General features: G+C 41.6%; 1 protein-coding gene across 4 annotated transcripts in view; it reads right to left on the bottom strand.

Moving 5' to 3' along the window:
• Nucleotides 1-382: 382 nt before the first annotated feature.
• The window catches only part of atxn3 (ataxin 3), a 111,173-nt gene continuing 93,989 nt past the window's right edge, over nucleotides 383-17,566 (bottom strand). For 3 of the 4 annotated variants that reach the window (XM_033027764.1, XM_033027765.1, XM_033027770.1), the window contains 2 exons: nucleotides 6,457-6,546; nucleotides 383-823 (listed from right to left, as the gene is read on the bottom strand). In XM_033027764.1, the coding sequence (XP_032883655.1) occupies nucleotides 753-823; nucleotides 6,457-6,546 (161 nt within the window). In that variant the 3' untranslated portion in view covers nucleotides 383-752. Of the gene's footprint in view, nucleotides 824-6,456; nucleotides 6,547-17,566 lie in introns of those variants that run through there. The other variant, XM_033027769.1, reaches the window with a different exon arrangement.

Raw genomic sequence — 17,566 nt, 5'->3', positions numbered from 1 at the left:
GAAGAATTTTCTTGATCATTCAGAGTTCATTCTCCTCATGTTCTCTTCAGAATGGATAGCCTCAGGAAGATTCTATTGGATAGTGGGATAAGCAACCAGTTTAAATTTGGGTCATGTCCATTATTGCCAACTTCCATGTTTCATGTGTCCATACAAATGGCAGATCAGGGGTAGCAGGAGAGTGTGTAGTTGGTTTTTATTTCTTAGCAGTAAAAACTCTGCATTCCTTCTTGCAGTCAATAGCAGTGTCAAAAATGCCTTGTCCTTCCCATCAAGAGAGGTTCAGGTAATTGAATAAGCATGGAACCAGGAAGAGCGCCACAAATCCTACTGTTCCATATGTTAAGTAACGGTAGGGAAGTTCTACTTCCATTCTTTTTCGTGCCTGGAGAATGTCGGTGCATGGGATATGGAATATTTTGCAGGCCAGAGGGATAGTAATTGCCTTCAGCACTGCTCTGGTCAATAGCAGGACCACCACCCCGACTGCAAATCGGAGAAAAGCTCTTGCGACGAGATTGAATGTGATCGAGGGGGGAGAAAATGGGAGAGCGACAAGTGGTGGGTCGGGCAAGATGCCAAATATGTGATTGACGTGAGAAGCACAAGCGATACCTGCTCCCGTGCCTAGAATTTCAGCTGTATCTCCACGAGATGTGCTCCACGTGTCCAAGGTAAATGAGAAGAGGCCCATTCCCAGGTGAAGGCTGATGATGAATAAAGGGGCATACTTGTAGGTCAAGTTGAAGTTGTCAATTAAGTCCAACGCTGGGTGGAAGATGATCAGGATTAGAATACTGTAAAGAACACCAGCAATAATATCCTGTCAAGAAAGGAAAGACTCGTTAGTTTAAAGCATTATCTGATTCATTAAATCCAAAAGTTTGTTTCTTAAATGAAAACCACAATTTATCAATTTACCAATGAAGATAATACATAACAGCACACAGAGCTCAACTAGAAACCACAGTTGTAAATTAGTTGTTGTAATTGTGGTTTCTGTGCCTAATTTAAAGGTTCATATTATGCAGCACTTATGTAATTAGTTTAGATTTTCCTGAACAGTCCATTGGTAGATCACCCACTTAGTACTTTGTAAACGCCACCTTTGTAGTCACCTACTGACTTACTTATCTATAATTATCTTGGGCATTAAAGTGCTTATTATCAAGGTCATATTTAAATACATAGTAGCAGAACTGATTAGCAACTGAGCAAGCTCAGAATTCTGCAGCAACGTATTCCAAAATGAAAACCCGAGGCAAAGGATCACCTACAATGTCAGCTGCCATAGGTACACAAAAGTGCTGGAGAAACTCAGCGGGTGCCGCAGCATCTATGGAGCGAAGGAAATAGGCAACGTTTCGGGCCGAAACCCTTCTTCAGATTGACAGCTGCCATGTTGGTTCAAAGAGCTATTTGGCAGCAAGGGAGTCTGAATGGGAAGGTGATCTCATGGGCAAGATTGGGAGAGACCACATAATGAGGGAAAAGAGAAGAATTTGTGTTTGCAAGTCTATGGGATGGAAATCGATCTCAGAATCTTCCAAATCAGAAGCAAGTGTGCCAACACGGCAGATGCCAAATTGTGTGGTGGACTTTAACGTGGCGATAGACGTCAGCTATGATGGTGCACGGGTAAATTATTTGACCACGGATTGATGCTGCAAATAAACCCAATATTACTTTCAACTTCATAAAGTCCATACTTTTTCAAAACGTGAAAGGCAGCTCTCTGTTTCCCTTATCTGATTGACTTTCTTATTCCTGGGACAAGGCCATTGAAGTCATCTGGAGCATGCTTGTTATAATTCCAAAGTTCAAAAGATAAGGAAGCGCGCACACACACACAGCACACAATTACAAGTCCTTCAGAACACAGCACAGAAACAGGCCCTTCAGACCACAATGTCCGTGCTGATAATGATGCCACATCTAACTTTCATCTGCCTGCACATAATCCCTATCCCTCCATATCCATATGTCCATCTAAAAGTCTCTTATATCCCACTATCGTATTTGCCTCAACAACCATCATGACAGCATGTTCCAGACATTCACGTGTACAGGATTTGCACTGCACATCCCCTTTAAATATTAAAAACTTCCACCAGGTTGCCCCTCAACCTCGGGCATTCCAGAGAAAACAAGCCAAGTCTGTCCAACCTCTTCCTGAAGCTAGTGGTCCCTAATCCAGGCATCATTCTGATAAACTTCCTCTGTAACCTTCTTACCAAAGCCTCTGTATCCTTCATGTATTGGAGTGACCAGAAATGCACACAATACTCTAAATGTGGCCTAACCAAAGAACTATAAAACTGCATCATGACTTCGTCATTCTATCTACTCACATGTTATGGATTTGAAACCCCCAAATCCATCTCTACATCAATGCTGATAAGGGTTTTGCCATTTTAGGATTATGACGTTGTGGTCATTGCGGGAACATGGTTGGGAGAGGGTTACGGCTGGCAGTTCAATGTTGAGGTTTTGATGTTTCGGATGCGATTACAAGCAAGACAAACGAGGAGGAGGATTTGCGCTACTCATCGTGTGAGACCGTCACTGCAACACTCCGAGAGGACATACTGGGGCGATATGGGTACAGCCAAGAAATAAGAACGGTGCTAGCATTCTAATGGGATTGTACTATAGGCCCCTCAATAGTAAGCGAGAGATAGAGGAACAAATATGTGGACACAATACCGAAAGATGCCACATTTTCCACAAATCATGGATTTGGGACTGAATTAGATCACATCTAAGCACCAGAACAAACAAGTGACTCAAAAGATGGCATTTAATATAGGGCACGTGTGTAAATGCTCAAAACAAACCTGAGTGAGGCAAGTCAGCAGCAGGAACACATGAGGCCCTTTCACACTGTCAGTGTAACAGGAAGCTCCACTTACCCAGTCCACTCTAGTCTACAGTACTCGCTTTGTGGCTTTCATGACATTTACAAATATATATATTTTTAGAAACAATTTATCTGCATGTTGGCAAAGGTTCTAGGATTGATTACCAACATTTGACAGCAAGATGCCCGCTGAAAACTATTTAAAAGGATTATTGCTGACAGATTTCATTGACTTTCACCAATAACTGATCAAAATCAGAGTCCATTTTGTCCAGAGAGACATTGCTGTTTTCTGCATCACGTTATGTTAGATTTTTAGCTTTTGGAAGCAAAACCCCGATTTCATGCAAGATACCGAAAGTTACTACAGTTGAAATAGCCTCTGCTAGTTAGCAGTGTGATGATTCTGATTGATTAGAATTTGTATATCTGAAGGCAGATCACAGATAAAGGCAAACATAGAAACATAGAAAATAGGTGCAGGAGTAGGCCATTCGGCCCTTCGAGCCTGCACCGCCATTAGATATGATCATGGCTGATCATCCAACTCAGTATCCTGTACCTGCCTTCTCTCCATACCCCCTGATCCCTCAACTACCTTCTGTGGCAGAGAATTCCACAGATTCACCACTCTCTGTGTAAAAAATGATTTCCTCATCTCGGTCCTAAAAGTCTTCCCTCTTATCCTTAATCTGTGACCCCTAGTTCTGGACTTCCCCAACATCGGGAATAATCTTCCTGCATCTAGACTGTCCAACCCCTTAAGAATTTTGTAAGTTTCTATAAGATCCCCCCTCAGTCTTCTGAATTCCAACGTGTACAAGCCGAGTCTATCCAGTCTTTCCTCGTATGAAAGTCCTGCCATCCCAGGAATCAGTCTGGTGAACCTTCTCTGTACTCCCTCTATGGCAAGAATGTCTTTCCTAGATCCTACAGCGAACAAGATAGTCCACTCGCCGAAAAAGACGTAGTACGGTCATGGGCAGATTCATGGGTAATTTTCGGCCCCTTTCCTTAACCGGCTTCCATCTCCGCACCAAAGATCCCATAGGATACTAATGCGGAGACGGAAGCCGGTTACGGAACATCCTTGTAAAAATAAAAGTTATTTGGTAAAAATCTTCTCCTCGTTTTCATATTTAAACACAAACTGTTCCCCCTCAACGTTGGTTACACTGCGAGTCGGGTCGGGTCCGGTTACGGAAATGGATGAAAAAAAGGCTCAAGTTCCTTTCCGTACTACACATCAGCATTTAGCAGGAGTGGTCTATCTTGCTCCGCTATAGGATCTTTGGATAAAGGAGGTGGGGGTATGGGAGGAGTCTACAGCATTTCCATGATTGGCCAGACAATCGTATTTTCCCTTTCTGTTTAGATACTACCCGGCACACTGAGTTCCTCCAGCAGTTGTTTTTTGTTTACTCCAGATTACTGCAACTCAGTCTCTTACGCCTCAGTCATTGCCTGCCTAGGCAAGTAATGGTGACAATCTTAAAATCCATAGTCATCCTGAACTCCAATTCTAAAAGTTGTAGCTGATGAATGGTTGTGCACTAATTATAAATAGGGCTCCACTCTAATGCAACAACACCAGAATGAGAACAACTACATTGCAAAGACACTGCCAGTTTCCCCAATAAAAGTTTCTAAAGGGCCTGTCCCACTTCCCCGTGCTGCTCATGAATTCTCCCGAGTTTTCCCCCTTGATTCAAACTGGGAGAATGTTGGTAACGGGTCCGTAGGAGTCCGTAGATATATCGTAGCGGCTCGTTATGTCAGCCGTAGGTACTCGGGGCGTTAAATGTTGCAATTTTTCTCCTCCTGACTATCTTTTTACTCGTGGACATTTTTTGTCATGCTGGGAAAAAATCGTCCCGACTTCCCTGATGCCCGAGTACCTACAGCTGACATAACGAGCCGTTACGGACTCCTACGGACCTGTTACGAACATTCTCCGAGTTTGAATCAGGGGGAAAACTCGGGAAAGTGGGACAGGATCTTTACATTTGCCACGCAAGTAATTCCTCAAAAGCCCAAGGATCATTTAAGTATTTTAGTGCTGTGATCCACCATACAGGCCAAGAGGTTGTCTTGATTCAATCTTAAACTTTTCAGCTTGGGTGAAGTAGAAACAACAGCTCTGTGTTATTACCTACCTCTGTACCCCTGGGCTAGATATGTACACATACACAGCAATGAAACAAGTGAGGACAGGACCAATCACAGGTGTGGCTGCTCCAAGAATCAGCATTTGAACGGACAGAAATCAGGTAGGCCAGTGTAAAGTAGTGAATCAGAACACTGATAATTGTTACATGCATCCGGAATATTTATTTAACAAAATACTGTCTTGTCTATATTAAAATATTTGCTGAAAAATTAAGGCCATGCATATTTCCAAAGATAATACGATATCTCAGCACCAGCTAGCTAATACAAACAAAGTTATGCTTATCAGTTTTCTGGCAAACGTTCACACCATTGTGTTCTGGCCACAAAGGCAAAGTCAATTTGTGGCAATGATTAATGTTTGAGATATTGAATACTTGTTGGGAATTTTACTGGCTATTAATAATTTTGTTTTAATTTAATGCAATTGACGAGTCAAAAGAAAAATTCCACTGCACTATAAAAATGGAAAAATAAACAGAATTTTCCAATTTAGGATAAGCTTTGTCTCCAGGTTCCTTGCATTCTCTCTTTCCAACCCATCGCCAATCCTCCCATTTCAATTCCCACCCCCTAGTTCCATCCACCTGCCCCACTCATTTCACCCTCTGGAATCCCTTCCCCATTTGCCCTTCATATTTCCCTTAAATGGATCCCATTGCCACCTTACTTATCAGATTCCTGAACTGGGAGCCTTTATGTCGCCATATAACCCTCAACCTCTTCATCTTCCCTTACTTGGCTACATCTGCCCTCCTCCCAACTCCCCTGACACCCTGTCTGGTTTCATTTGTCAGCTACGTGCTTCTATCTCCCATCTCCACCTCTCCTCTCCCTCGCTTCTGTCTGCCTTCCATCTTTCACCACTCCTCAGTCCACCTAGCACCTAATTGGGCCTTACTGCACCCCCTCCTCTTTACGCTGTTTACTCTTCCCTCTCTACTCAGTCCTGATGGAGAATCTCAACCTGAAAGGTCAACAATTCCTTCCCACCCCCATCCCACAGCTGCTGCTCAACCTGTCGAGTTCCTCCAGCAGTCTGTTTTTATTTTACTTTGAAATGTAACATGGACATCGTTTGATGTGATGAATTCATGGTCATGTCTCTGACACCTCCTAGTCCGAATCATAAGGCATAGAAAATCACTACCACTACTTAAATGGAAAAAAAGTGTGTAAAAAAATCCACACCATTAAACTAAATGATAATGAGAAAATGTTTATTTTATTAGACATATTTGTGAAGTAGTTCAAAACGATCAGGAATCTACATTGGCTGCAAATTCAAATTAGTGGCAACTGGCAGAATGCAGCATTACTAACAACGTTTGCTTGTGGTTATTAACTGAGTTATTATACTTTAATCTTTAAGACAGGAAACAGATCCAAACAAAAGCAGCCAACATAAAATCTCATGATTCACTTACCAAAATAGAATGCATCCCCATGTAAAGTCGACTGAGACAAACAAGGATGCACCAGCTTGAAGCCAACAGTAGTCCAATTACATATGGATACTGAAAAAGAAAGGTAATAATAATAAATTAAGTTCACACTGCAGTACAATTATTCTCAAAGTTGCATAATTAAAACCAATTTCAGTTATGTGTTGTTAGTTGCTGCCAGTTTGAGACACGTTGAGAAAATCAATCTACACACCATGTATATAGTTCTGGTCAACACATTATAGGAAAGATGTGATTACTGGTGAGGGTGCCGAGAAGCCCTCCAGAATGCTGTCTGGGATGTAGTATTTTAACTGAGGAGAGCCTTGATAGATTGGGTTTATATTCCTTAGAGCAAACGAGGCAGAGGGGACTTGATTGAGTTGTCCAAAATTATAAGATGCAAAACAGGAGAGTACAAAGGTTTTCCCCTGGGCATATGACATAGAATGCTGGAAAATGGGAATAGAGAAACATAGAAAATAGGTGCAGGAGGCGGCCATTCGGCCCTTCGAGCCAGCACCACCATTCATTGTGATCATGGCTGATCATCCACAATCAGTAACCCATGCCTGCCTTCTCCCATATCCCTTGTTTCCGCTAGCCCCAAGAGCTCTACCTAACTCTTTTAAATTCATCCTGTGAATTGGCCTCCACTGCCTTCTGTGGCAGAGAATTCCACAACTCTCTGGGTGAAAACGTTTTTTCTCATCTCAGTTTTAAATGGCCTCGCCTTTATTCTTAGACTGTGGCCCCTGGTTCTGGTATCCCCCAACATTGGGAATTGATTTCCTGTATCTAGCTTGTGAAGATGCATAATGGTTAGATACATGATGTTGGAACAGACACAGTGGGCCATTTTGCTACTTGACCCATCCTATGTCTCCCGGTGGGTTAGCTGCAAATTTAAAATAGTACATTTGATTCCTTGTGTTTGAAATGTTGATACAAATTATGAATGAATTGCCCAAGCATGAACCCCCCCCCCCCCAAAGGAACCCAGCTTCCACCATTTGCAACACAACAGTTTAGATTCCATAATTCCCCTTGTTATAAAGCAATAAAACTAACATCTCGTAGAAAGATGCAATGAAAAGTCAACGAATAACTATTCTGCCAAATGAGAGCAAAAACTTGATATTTCCTGAAGCATGATTTTGGTGAGAATCTTGAATCCTCTCATGACTGGAGTTCACTGTTTCTAGATAAGGATAAACATTTTCACCTGTCAGGAGTATTCTGATCCACTTTTAACACATTAAACTTTAAATCAGTAAAATTTCCACACTGCAGCATGATTATGTTTTGACTAAATAATTGCTTAATGCACTAAAGCAAACTAGTTTATGTCACGTAACTACTTGAATTCTGAGGCACCAGCAATTTGCTTATCTTTTTCTATTCCTCTCCCACTTCCATTAGGACAATATAAGTTTTTCAGTAAAACAAACAGCTGGAGTATTCAAATGTGTGCTGGCACCACCAAGGCATACAAATGCCCTAGTGAGAGCACAGCACAAGTGAACCTTCACTGAATCTTGGCTGAATAATTCAACTGACTTCTGGTTTTTAACATGCAATGCAATCTCTTAAAAATGCAATTTAAGAATATCATGTAGACTAATGAACAAGTGGAAATGTATTCAGAAAAAAAGAAAACAAATGCACACAAAGTTAGCACACATCTAAACATCACATGGTTAGATACCATCTCTAATTGGATAATCAATGGTATTGGTGTGTAGTGTTTGGTCAAATTGAATCTGCTTCAAACAACCTATTAACTCGAGTTGAAGTTTTAGCTTAGTTTAGAGATACAGCGTGGAAGCAGGCCCTTCATCCCACCAGGTCCACACTAACCAACGATTCCCGCACATTAACACTATCCTACACACACTCGGGACAATTTACACTTATCCCAAACCAATTAACTTCCAAACCCATTGGCCTTTGGGCTGTAGGAGGAAACCGAAGTTCTCGGAGAGAACCCACGCAAGTCATGGGGAGAACATACAAACTCCGTACAAACAGTGCCCGTAGCCGAGATCGAACCCGGATCTCTGGTGCTGCAAGTGCTGTAAGGCAGCAACTATACCGCTGCGTCACTAGGCCGCCCACAAGTTGTACAAACATTTTAGCTGTCATTTTATTTTTTAAAGTGTTTCAATTTAAATGATTCCACTTCAAAAAAAAAGAACAGATTTATATAAAGAGTAGGCTTCAAGGTTTTGAATAGTCACGTAATCTCATCTAAAAATTCAACAGATATGCTTGAATCTGACAGAAAATCCGTCAGCTTTTACACGGAAATTAAAGAGAAATTTCAATTAGCCTCGTCAGTCTGTATTGCATATGGCAGGAACTTGCTTCTATTATTACACTGTGGGAACAGTGATCAGAAGTTAGCAAGTCATTTAGCACCAACAATGCGGAAATAGTGATACAATATGGAAACAGGCCCTTCGGCCCAACTTGCCCACACTGGCCAACATGTCCCAGCTACACTAGTCCCACCTGGCCACGCTTGGTCCATATCCTACCAAACCTGTCCTATCCATGTACCTGTCTAACTGCTTCTTAAACATTGGGATAGTCCCCGCCTCAACTACCTCTTCTGGCAAATCAGACTGTGCATTTCACTGTAAACAGCGGCAAGCAATGCTGAGACAGCATGTCTAACCAGGGAATGGAAGTTGCTGGAATAATGACTTTCAGGCCTGATTAAGATATTAATAAACACTAAAAGGTTTCAGTCATTTCTTCTCTTCTCAAAACTGAGCCATCATTCTTCATAAAATGAATGACTTCATAAAATCATTTATTGCAACATGCTCATTTATCACGCCAATGCTTTCTAAACCAGTAATAGCTCGACAATTTAGCTCAACCACTACCCAACTTACCGAGTAAGAAAACCCACGAAAAAGCTGCTGATGCATTCTAGGCAACAGCAAATATTTTGTTAAATTCATCTGATTCTATTTAACACACAAATCTCAGACAGACAACACCCATTATCTGCAATAGAACTTCTCAGTGACTGGATTTTACTGGTTCCAGAAAAGGATAGAACTCTTCCATATCCCAAGAACTCTGATACACCCTTAGCACATCAATCATGGATTAATAATGACTCTTCCACATTTCAGAAGATTGTCAGAATAAAAAGCACAGGTGGGGAGGCTCCCAGTTGGCACAGAGAAGATCAGATACACCACAGATGGATACAAAATGCTGGAGTAACACACCATGTCCCTTGCATATTTTAGTTTAGTTTAGTTTAGAGATACAGCATGAAGCAGGCCCTTCGGCCCACCAAGTCCGTGCTGACCAGCGATCCCCACACACCAGGGACGATTTATAATTATACCAGGCCAATTAGCATCCAGACTTGTACATTTTTGGAGTGTGGGAAGAAACCGGAGATCCCTTGAAAACCCAGGTAGGTCACGGGGAGAATATACAAACTGCATACGGACAAGCACCTGTAGTCAGGATCGAACATAGATCTTGGGATCTGCTACCCTTTAATGTTACACATTAATGTCTAATGTGATGTTTCATTGTTGAGAATTTCAAATGTTATTGATCTGCATGACAAAGCTATTTGAAAAACAGAGAAGTATTAAAAATATTCTGGGAAGGCTGTGTTACTTCTGTATGCTAATCATTTGATTGCCTGCTTTAAAAAAATATTTCAAAATAGACTTTGAGAAATAAATATATACAATACATGATCCTTACAAAACTCCATCCGACATTCTCAGAGGCTATACATACAATACAGTTTCCCCAAATCACAAATTTATCCCCTCCCCCCCTTTGAAGTGAGAAGCTGAGAGGGTAGAATGTAGACCCACAAATAAAGAAAATTAGATCTTGAGTGTTGCAGGTTCACCTTCATTACCACATGGCTAAACGGGGTTAAGACTTAAAAATGCAGCACTGGAGAGAATCCTTGCTTTTGTATGCAGAATGTGGGTAATAAGCAAGTATAATTTGTTAATTTTATGCAAACATCATCAAGCTGGAGGATATTAAAAGGAAATGCACAGATATTAGCGGTTCCATGGCCTGTGTCGTCCAATACATTAGTGACACTGCAAATACTAATGTGGATTACTGAAATATAGAAATGCTAATTCAAATAATCTTAAATGATTTTAACAGTGCAGCCGTGCATACTTTAACACGTTTGTGTCACTTTTGGTTAACATGAGAGATGATAAATGTGCACAATCATTTTTTGATCCTCACTTCCTCGTTTGCTATTTAATGAAACAAAGGCAACATTGTATAACAGCACATACTCCTGACGCCAACAGTCAGAATAACTTCACATGGCCAGAAAGAAACAAATTCAATGACAAGTAGCTTCAATTGGACATATCTTGTATAAACCATTTTCTAATCATATTCTGAATGAAAAGCAGATCCCAAATGGCGTCTCTTATTTTCTAAGTTAACATTCCTGCCAATCAGTGATCAGTAAAGTCGGAGCAATTTGCAATTGTTGAACAAAGATTGTGAAACTGAACAAAATCATGTGCCATTTCTGACAGTTTCGACTTTTGGCATGAATTTCCAAGGAAGTTTCAACATTATTGCTGTGAAAGGCACTATTAATGCTCGTTAATATATCTTTGTAAATATAAACAAAGACACAACGGCCAGGAGTAACTAAGTGGGTCAGCATCTCTGGAGAACATTGGTAGGTGACCCTTCTTCAGTGTTTATGGGGGGGTGGGGGTAGCATGCATGCCAGGCTTTGTCCTGTTGCCACCTCTCTGCCAGCTTTCACTTCCCCATCCACAACCATAAGTCTGAAGGGCCCAGACCCAAAACATCACCTACCAGTACCCATGCATTCCAGAGATGCTATCTGACCTGCCTACGTTACTCCAGCACTTTGCATTGTTTATTGCAACGTGAGAGTTAAAGAGTATTACCTACATTTTTAGATTGTTTTTTTCTTTAAAAAATAAAGCATTTGGATTGTATTAATTTAATTACTCAGTCCATCACAATTTAAAAAATAAATCTTTGTCATGATGTTTGGCAATTACTTTTCCAACCAAAACCTGCAGCCACAAGAAAAAATGTTCTTCAGAAAATGTGCTACATAGGAGTTGGATAGTCCAACACATACTGCAGGGAAATCCTGCGATTTTTACATTTTCTGATTTTCTCATGGTCGGTTAAATATATTAAAAAAAAACCTCAGACAAGGACAAAGAGGAATGTGAAAAATTAGGAATCTAAAGTTAAAAATAGATTTTAACGTTAAAATGATACATTCTCTTCAATCGGTCTGATGCTTCATTCCAAGTGGTTTGTGGAAGGTTTTAATGACAGGTTTTGAAATGAGAAGTAGCATGATATGCTTGTGGGCCAAATTTGTGACAGTTGTAGACTAAATGCGAGCTGATGTTAATTTGCCATGTTCCATTAAAATAAAAAAGCCAGACCATCACAAACACTAAAGCCGCAAAAGAGTGAAATTAGAACTAAACAGGACATGTTTGCTGACATTTCACAGTACTGCAGGATAGACTTGGCTTATAGTCGCTAGAATTTAGGAGATTGAGAGGGGATCTTATAGAAACGTACAAAATTCTTATGGGGTTGGACAGGCTAGATGCAGGAAGATTGTTCCCGATGTTGGGGAAGTCCAGGACAAGGGGTCACAGCTTAAGGATAAGGGGGAAATCCTTTAGGACCAAGATGAGAAGAAACTTTTTCACACAGAGAGTGGTGAATCTCTGGAACTCTCTGCCACAGAGGGTAGTTGAGGCCAGTTCATTGGCTATATTTAAGAGGGAGTTAGATGTGGCCCTTGTGGCTAAAGGGATCAGGGGGTATGGAGAGAAGGCAGGTACTGGATACTGAGTTGGATGATCAGCCATGATCATATTGAATGGCGGTGCAGGCTCGAAGGGCCGAATGGCCTACTCCTGCACCTATTTTCTATGTATCTATGTATGTACAGATCCTATGCCAAAGAGCAGAGTTGGTGGAATATTGGCTTTGTTTTATTAATAGTTAAAAATATGGCCATTACCAGCAAGTAGAGCACTTTAACTTTAGACTTCAAATACAGCATGGAAACAGGCCCTTCAGCCCACTGACCAGCGATCAGCCTACACACACCAAGGACAATTTTACAACTTATCAAAGCCAGTTAACCTAAAAACCTGCATGTCTTTGCAATGTAGGCAGGAAACCGGAGCATCCGGAGAAAACCCACAGGGAGAATGCACAAACTCCACAGGAAGCATCCGTAGTCAGGATCGAACTCGGGTCTCTAGCGCTGCTCCACTGTGCCACCCTATTGAGATTGGGTTCGAATAATGAGGAAGCACCAGCATTATATGCGTGTGTGTTGTAAGGGAACCTGCAATTGGTGGGATCCTCATGTTAGCTGCATCAGCCATTCATGGCGATAGATGATAGTGGACGTGAGGTGCCGTTGGGCAAACCTGGGCAAGTAACTGCAGCGCATTATACAGATGGAATATAGTCGCTCGCCACTGTTCGACTTTATTTACTTGATTTAATTTCTTATTTTGATTGCTTTTATTGCGTGGCTATTATTTTTACTCATGTTTTATGTCTTTTAATTTATTGTTGTATTTCATATGTAATTTTTGCGCCTTATGTGAGCTGTTATGTTCTGTTACGTTGTCTGTTTATGATGTCTTGTTTATTCTTCTGTACAGCACTTTGGTCAACATTGGTTGTTTTAAAGTGCTTAACAAATAAAGTTGGATTGGATTGGATTGTTCATCAGTGGTGCATGGGCTGTTAATCAAGCAGACTACTTTGTCTTGGATGTCTCTAAGCCTCTTGAATATTTTGGATCTGCAGTATTCCAAGTATGTGGAGAGTATTCCTTCATGCCCCCGACGTGCCTTGGAGTCGAAGAAAAGGCTTGGCTGTCAGGAGGCGCCTGTCTCACCGCAAGAAACCCAGTGTTTGGCTTCTTGTAGCCACTTTATTCGTATGACTGGTCAATGCTGGCTCTCAGGATAGGCGACAAGATTCCCTTTTGCTGGAGATGATCATTGCCTTACAGTTGTGTGGCACAAATGGTATCTACTACAAATGGGCACACGTCTGAATGTTAGCAGGCATGGATTGCTTCATTTGCGCAGGAATTGGTAATAAGATTGAACATTGCAATTATTAACAAACATCCTACTTCTGACTTCTTGACGGAAATGTGGTCATAATGAAGCAATGGATATTTGTGCTGGAATTCCTGCAATGATATAGTTGATGCCCAATGACTATAATGTTATTCCGGGCCATGATTCACGCTGCCTTAATGAAAGCTCTTTGGCCCACATTTGCAACAAGGCTGGGAAGAAGTCTGGAACCAAGTGCTCCTGATCTCACCATCTGGTCCCACCTATCATCTACCAGCCTCTGTCACACCCTTCCCTTGCACTGAAGATAGACACAACAAGCTAGAGTAACTCAGCGGGACAGGCAGCATCTCTGGAGAGAAGGAATGGGTGAGGTTTTGGCTCAAGACCTTCCCTTGCCCCACTTTCTATCAGTCCTGATGTGGGGACACAACCTGAAATGTGGACTTGCACATTTTTCCACCCCAGATTGCTGCTTGCCCAGCTGAGTTCTTGCGGTGTTCAGTTTTTTGTTCAAGATTCCAGCATCTTTTGTTTTCTAACTGAACACTGAGTATCCATTGGTCTGAGCGCAGGTATATGGGACTAGGGGAGATTATGTGTTCGGCACGGACTAGAAGAGTCGAGATGGCCTGTTTCCGTGCTGTAATTGTTATATGGTTATATGGTTATTATGCTCGCTCTGAATACGTGACGAGTACTTGGTGGTTGATGGCAGTTGGTAAAAGCCTCAATCACTTTGCTGATGGTTCAGAGTAAACTGATAGGGCAGTAATTAGCCGGAATGGATCCTGTAAGAAAACCATGACTAAGTGTCCCCACATTAATTGGGCCAGACAGCTGTACACCAAGGGTGGTTTACATTTACATACCAAGAAATAGACCTAAACTTAACATCTCAGCGCACACACACTGAGAAAACAAAAGAACATGAACATACACTCCACACTCAAGTCTGAAAAAGGGTCTTGCCCCAAAACATCACCCAATCCTTCTCTCCAGAGATGCTGCCTGCCCGTTGAGTTACTCCAGCATTTTGTGTCACTGAGTTTCCAGATGCTCCCGGGGCTAATGTAGGACCAGGGAGATGGCACTGGCGTGGCATTGTTGCACTGGCGTGGCCCCTGTCGCACTGGCGTGGCAGTGTTGCACTGGCGTGGCATTGTTGCACTGGCGTGGCCCCTGTCGCACTGGCGTGGCAGTGTTGCACTGGCGTGGCATTGTTGCACTGGCGTGGCCCCTGTCGCACTGGCGTGGCATTGTTGCACTGGCGTGGCCGTGTTGCACTGGCGTGGCCGTGTTGCACTGGCGTGGGCCCTGTTACACTGGCGTGGCATTGTTGCACTGGCGTGGCATTGTTGCACTGGCGTGGCCCCTGTCGCACTGGCGTGGCCCCGGTTGCACTGGCGTGGCCCCTGTTACACTGGCGTGCCCCTGTTGCACCAGATTGGCAAATTGCAACAGATCGAGGCTGAAGTTGACGTGTGCATGACCAGCCTCTTGATGCACTTCATGACAGTGGATATCAGAGTTAATGGCCAATACCTTGTTTCCCGTTGGTACTGGGATGATAGTGGTCATCTTAAACAAGTGAAACCACAGATTAGAGTTGGGGTAGGTTTAATGTGTTTGCGAATTAGCTGTCTCGTCACCATTAATGCGAGGTGGCACGGTGGAGCAACAATAGAATTGCTGCCTTACAGAGTTAGAGACCCAAGTCCAATTCTGACAACGGGTGCTGTCTGTATGGAGTTTGTTCGTTCCACCTGTGACCACATGGGTTTTCCTCCCACACTCCAAAGGCATACATTGGCTTCAGTAAAATAGTAAATTGTCCCCAGTGTGTGTGGGATAGTGTTAGTGTGCAGGGATCGCTGGTCGGCACAGACTCGGTGGGCCGGAAATACCAGGATTTGTTTCATGTCCTGTATCTCTAAACTGAACTAAAATAAAAATCTTTGTATTTTCAAACGATCAAGGAGGGTGTATTTGCCCCAACACCAGCATAAAGTAACATTACCTTGTAATATAACAATGATTTAAAATTAGAGACACAAATAGGTAAGCCAGGACACCCCATAGTGGGTTGAACATTCAACGGCATGGGTGCAGATCAAGACAGTACGAATAAAGCTTGGAAAGTTCAGAGACTGCAAACCAATCAGTCTGGATTATACCAGCAGAACAGGAAGCTATTTGTAAAGAGGGCAGGAGAAAAACTCAATGAAGACAATGAGAAAAGAACCCCGATAGAAAAGACTGTTATAAACTGGAATTGCCAAAATAACATTTGTTGAGGAGATTTCAAAATGTGAAGTTACAACAACTTCACTGCAGAAAAAAAAAATTCAAAGTTTAATTTAATAGATTAACTGTTGGAGAAAGGAAAACGAACTACTGGGAACCCATCATTCATAATTCAGGTGGTAGATTACAATGACGCACAAGGTATCACCATTCATGGAAAGAGCACTTACTAAACCATCTGGAAGGAATTAATTTCTATTCAGGCCTGATTACTCCTTTTACAAGATGGAGAGGTCAGTCAATGCCATGGAGCCAGAACCAACTACTCAGACCAGTTTTGTTTTAAATTGGCATGGTACTTCATAGAGCATAAAATATATTGCTTCATGTGTTTCAATTTATTTAAAAATACCAGTGGCTTCCTTAATGATTCTCTCAGCAAATTGTACAGTGGTGTTTTACAAAACAGCATTATATAAATGCAGTGAACTCTGCTACTTCTAAGACTACTTCAAGAAAGTCTAATTGATGTTAAGAAAAACAAGGACTCATCCAAGTTCCTTTAGATTCACAGGCTGGTTACAAGTTCAAGGTCAATTATTGCCTTTTAAATAGATAATTGCCTTGCATCCACTGTGTGATCCGATGCGATCTATTGTTTCATTTGGTTTATGTCAAGATGGATATGAGTAAAAGAAGAAAGATCCATAAGAATGACTCTTGGGAGCATGGCAGAAAATGATACTCAAAAACTATGATTTCGTAACAATGGATCTAAAAACTAAATAAAGAAATTCTAAATATTTTTGTTCCATGGACTTTTTGTCACCTCTAAAAATGACTGAAAGTTAGGCAGGGCACCGAACTGATTCTTATAAAAAAAGTACCACTTCCAATGGGCTATTAGTTAAGACTTCAATTACCTAATCCACAGTGCAATGGACATCCGATGGTAAATGCTAGATCAGCCAAGGTAGGCCCTGGAACAAAAACCTCTACCTTTAATTTAAACAGTGTAGCTGCAAGGAGAACATAAAGATTGACAAAGGCAAGATGGAAAGGGCTGGGTTTTTATACATTTTCCTGTTTTAAATCATCTTTTACATTTGGATGAGTACATTCAGCTTTAAATTATCTTATTCGTGTTAGATCAATTGACTAAATGCCACAAGTTAGCTGACTCCAATTGGAAGAACTGTGCCAGAAAAATAAAATGCTTTGATTCATCCCTCCTGCAAGTTTGTACTGAGAAGCATCAAATGCTGTTTCAGTGATTGAGCAGAATCTGTGCACTGCCAACACCAATTAATAATGACATGCTTGAACAAGATATTGGAGGGGAACCACTCCTTATGGAAACGCACATCAGGAAGAGGTCACTGTTCCAGGAGAACAGAAATACAAAATGAGAACGTTGGTGTGGGATTAATAATTAAGATATTAATTTTACAAACATCGACTTTTACAAACATCATGAGCTCAAATGGCTCATTATTCTTTTTTTAAAAACCATTGATAGACACGAGATACCATCTGGCCACCTGCTGGCAAAATCTCTGTGGCAAGAATTACACTTAATGCTCAATTTTTAATTAAAATTTTACATTTTGAAAGGTGGGAGGAAACTGCAGCACCATGGAGGGGGGAAACCGTTTTTTTCCAGTCCCTACCTGGGTCGAGGATGAGTCTTTCCTCCG

Source organism: Amblyraja radiata, chromosome 9, assembly GCF_010909765.2.
Source record: "Amblyraja radiata isolate CabotCenter1 chromosome 9, sAmbRad1.1.pri, whole genome shotgun sequence".
NCBI classification, from domain to species: Eukaryota; Metazoa; Chordata; class Chondrichthyes; order Rajiformes; family Rajidae; genus Amblyraja; species Amblyraja radiata.
The sequence above is the reverse complement of the archived record's forward strand: the minus strand, read 5'-3'. Positions and strand labels throughout refer to the sequence as shown.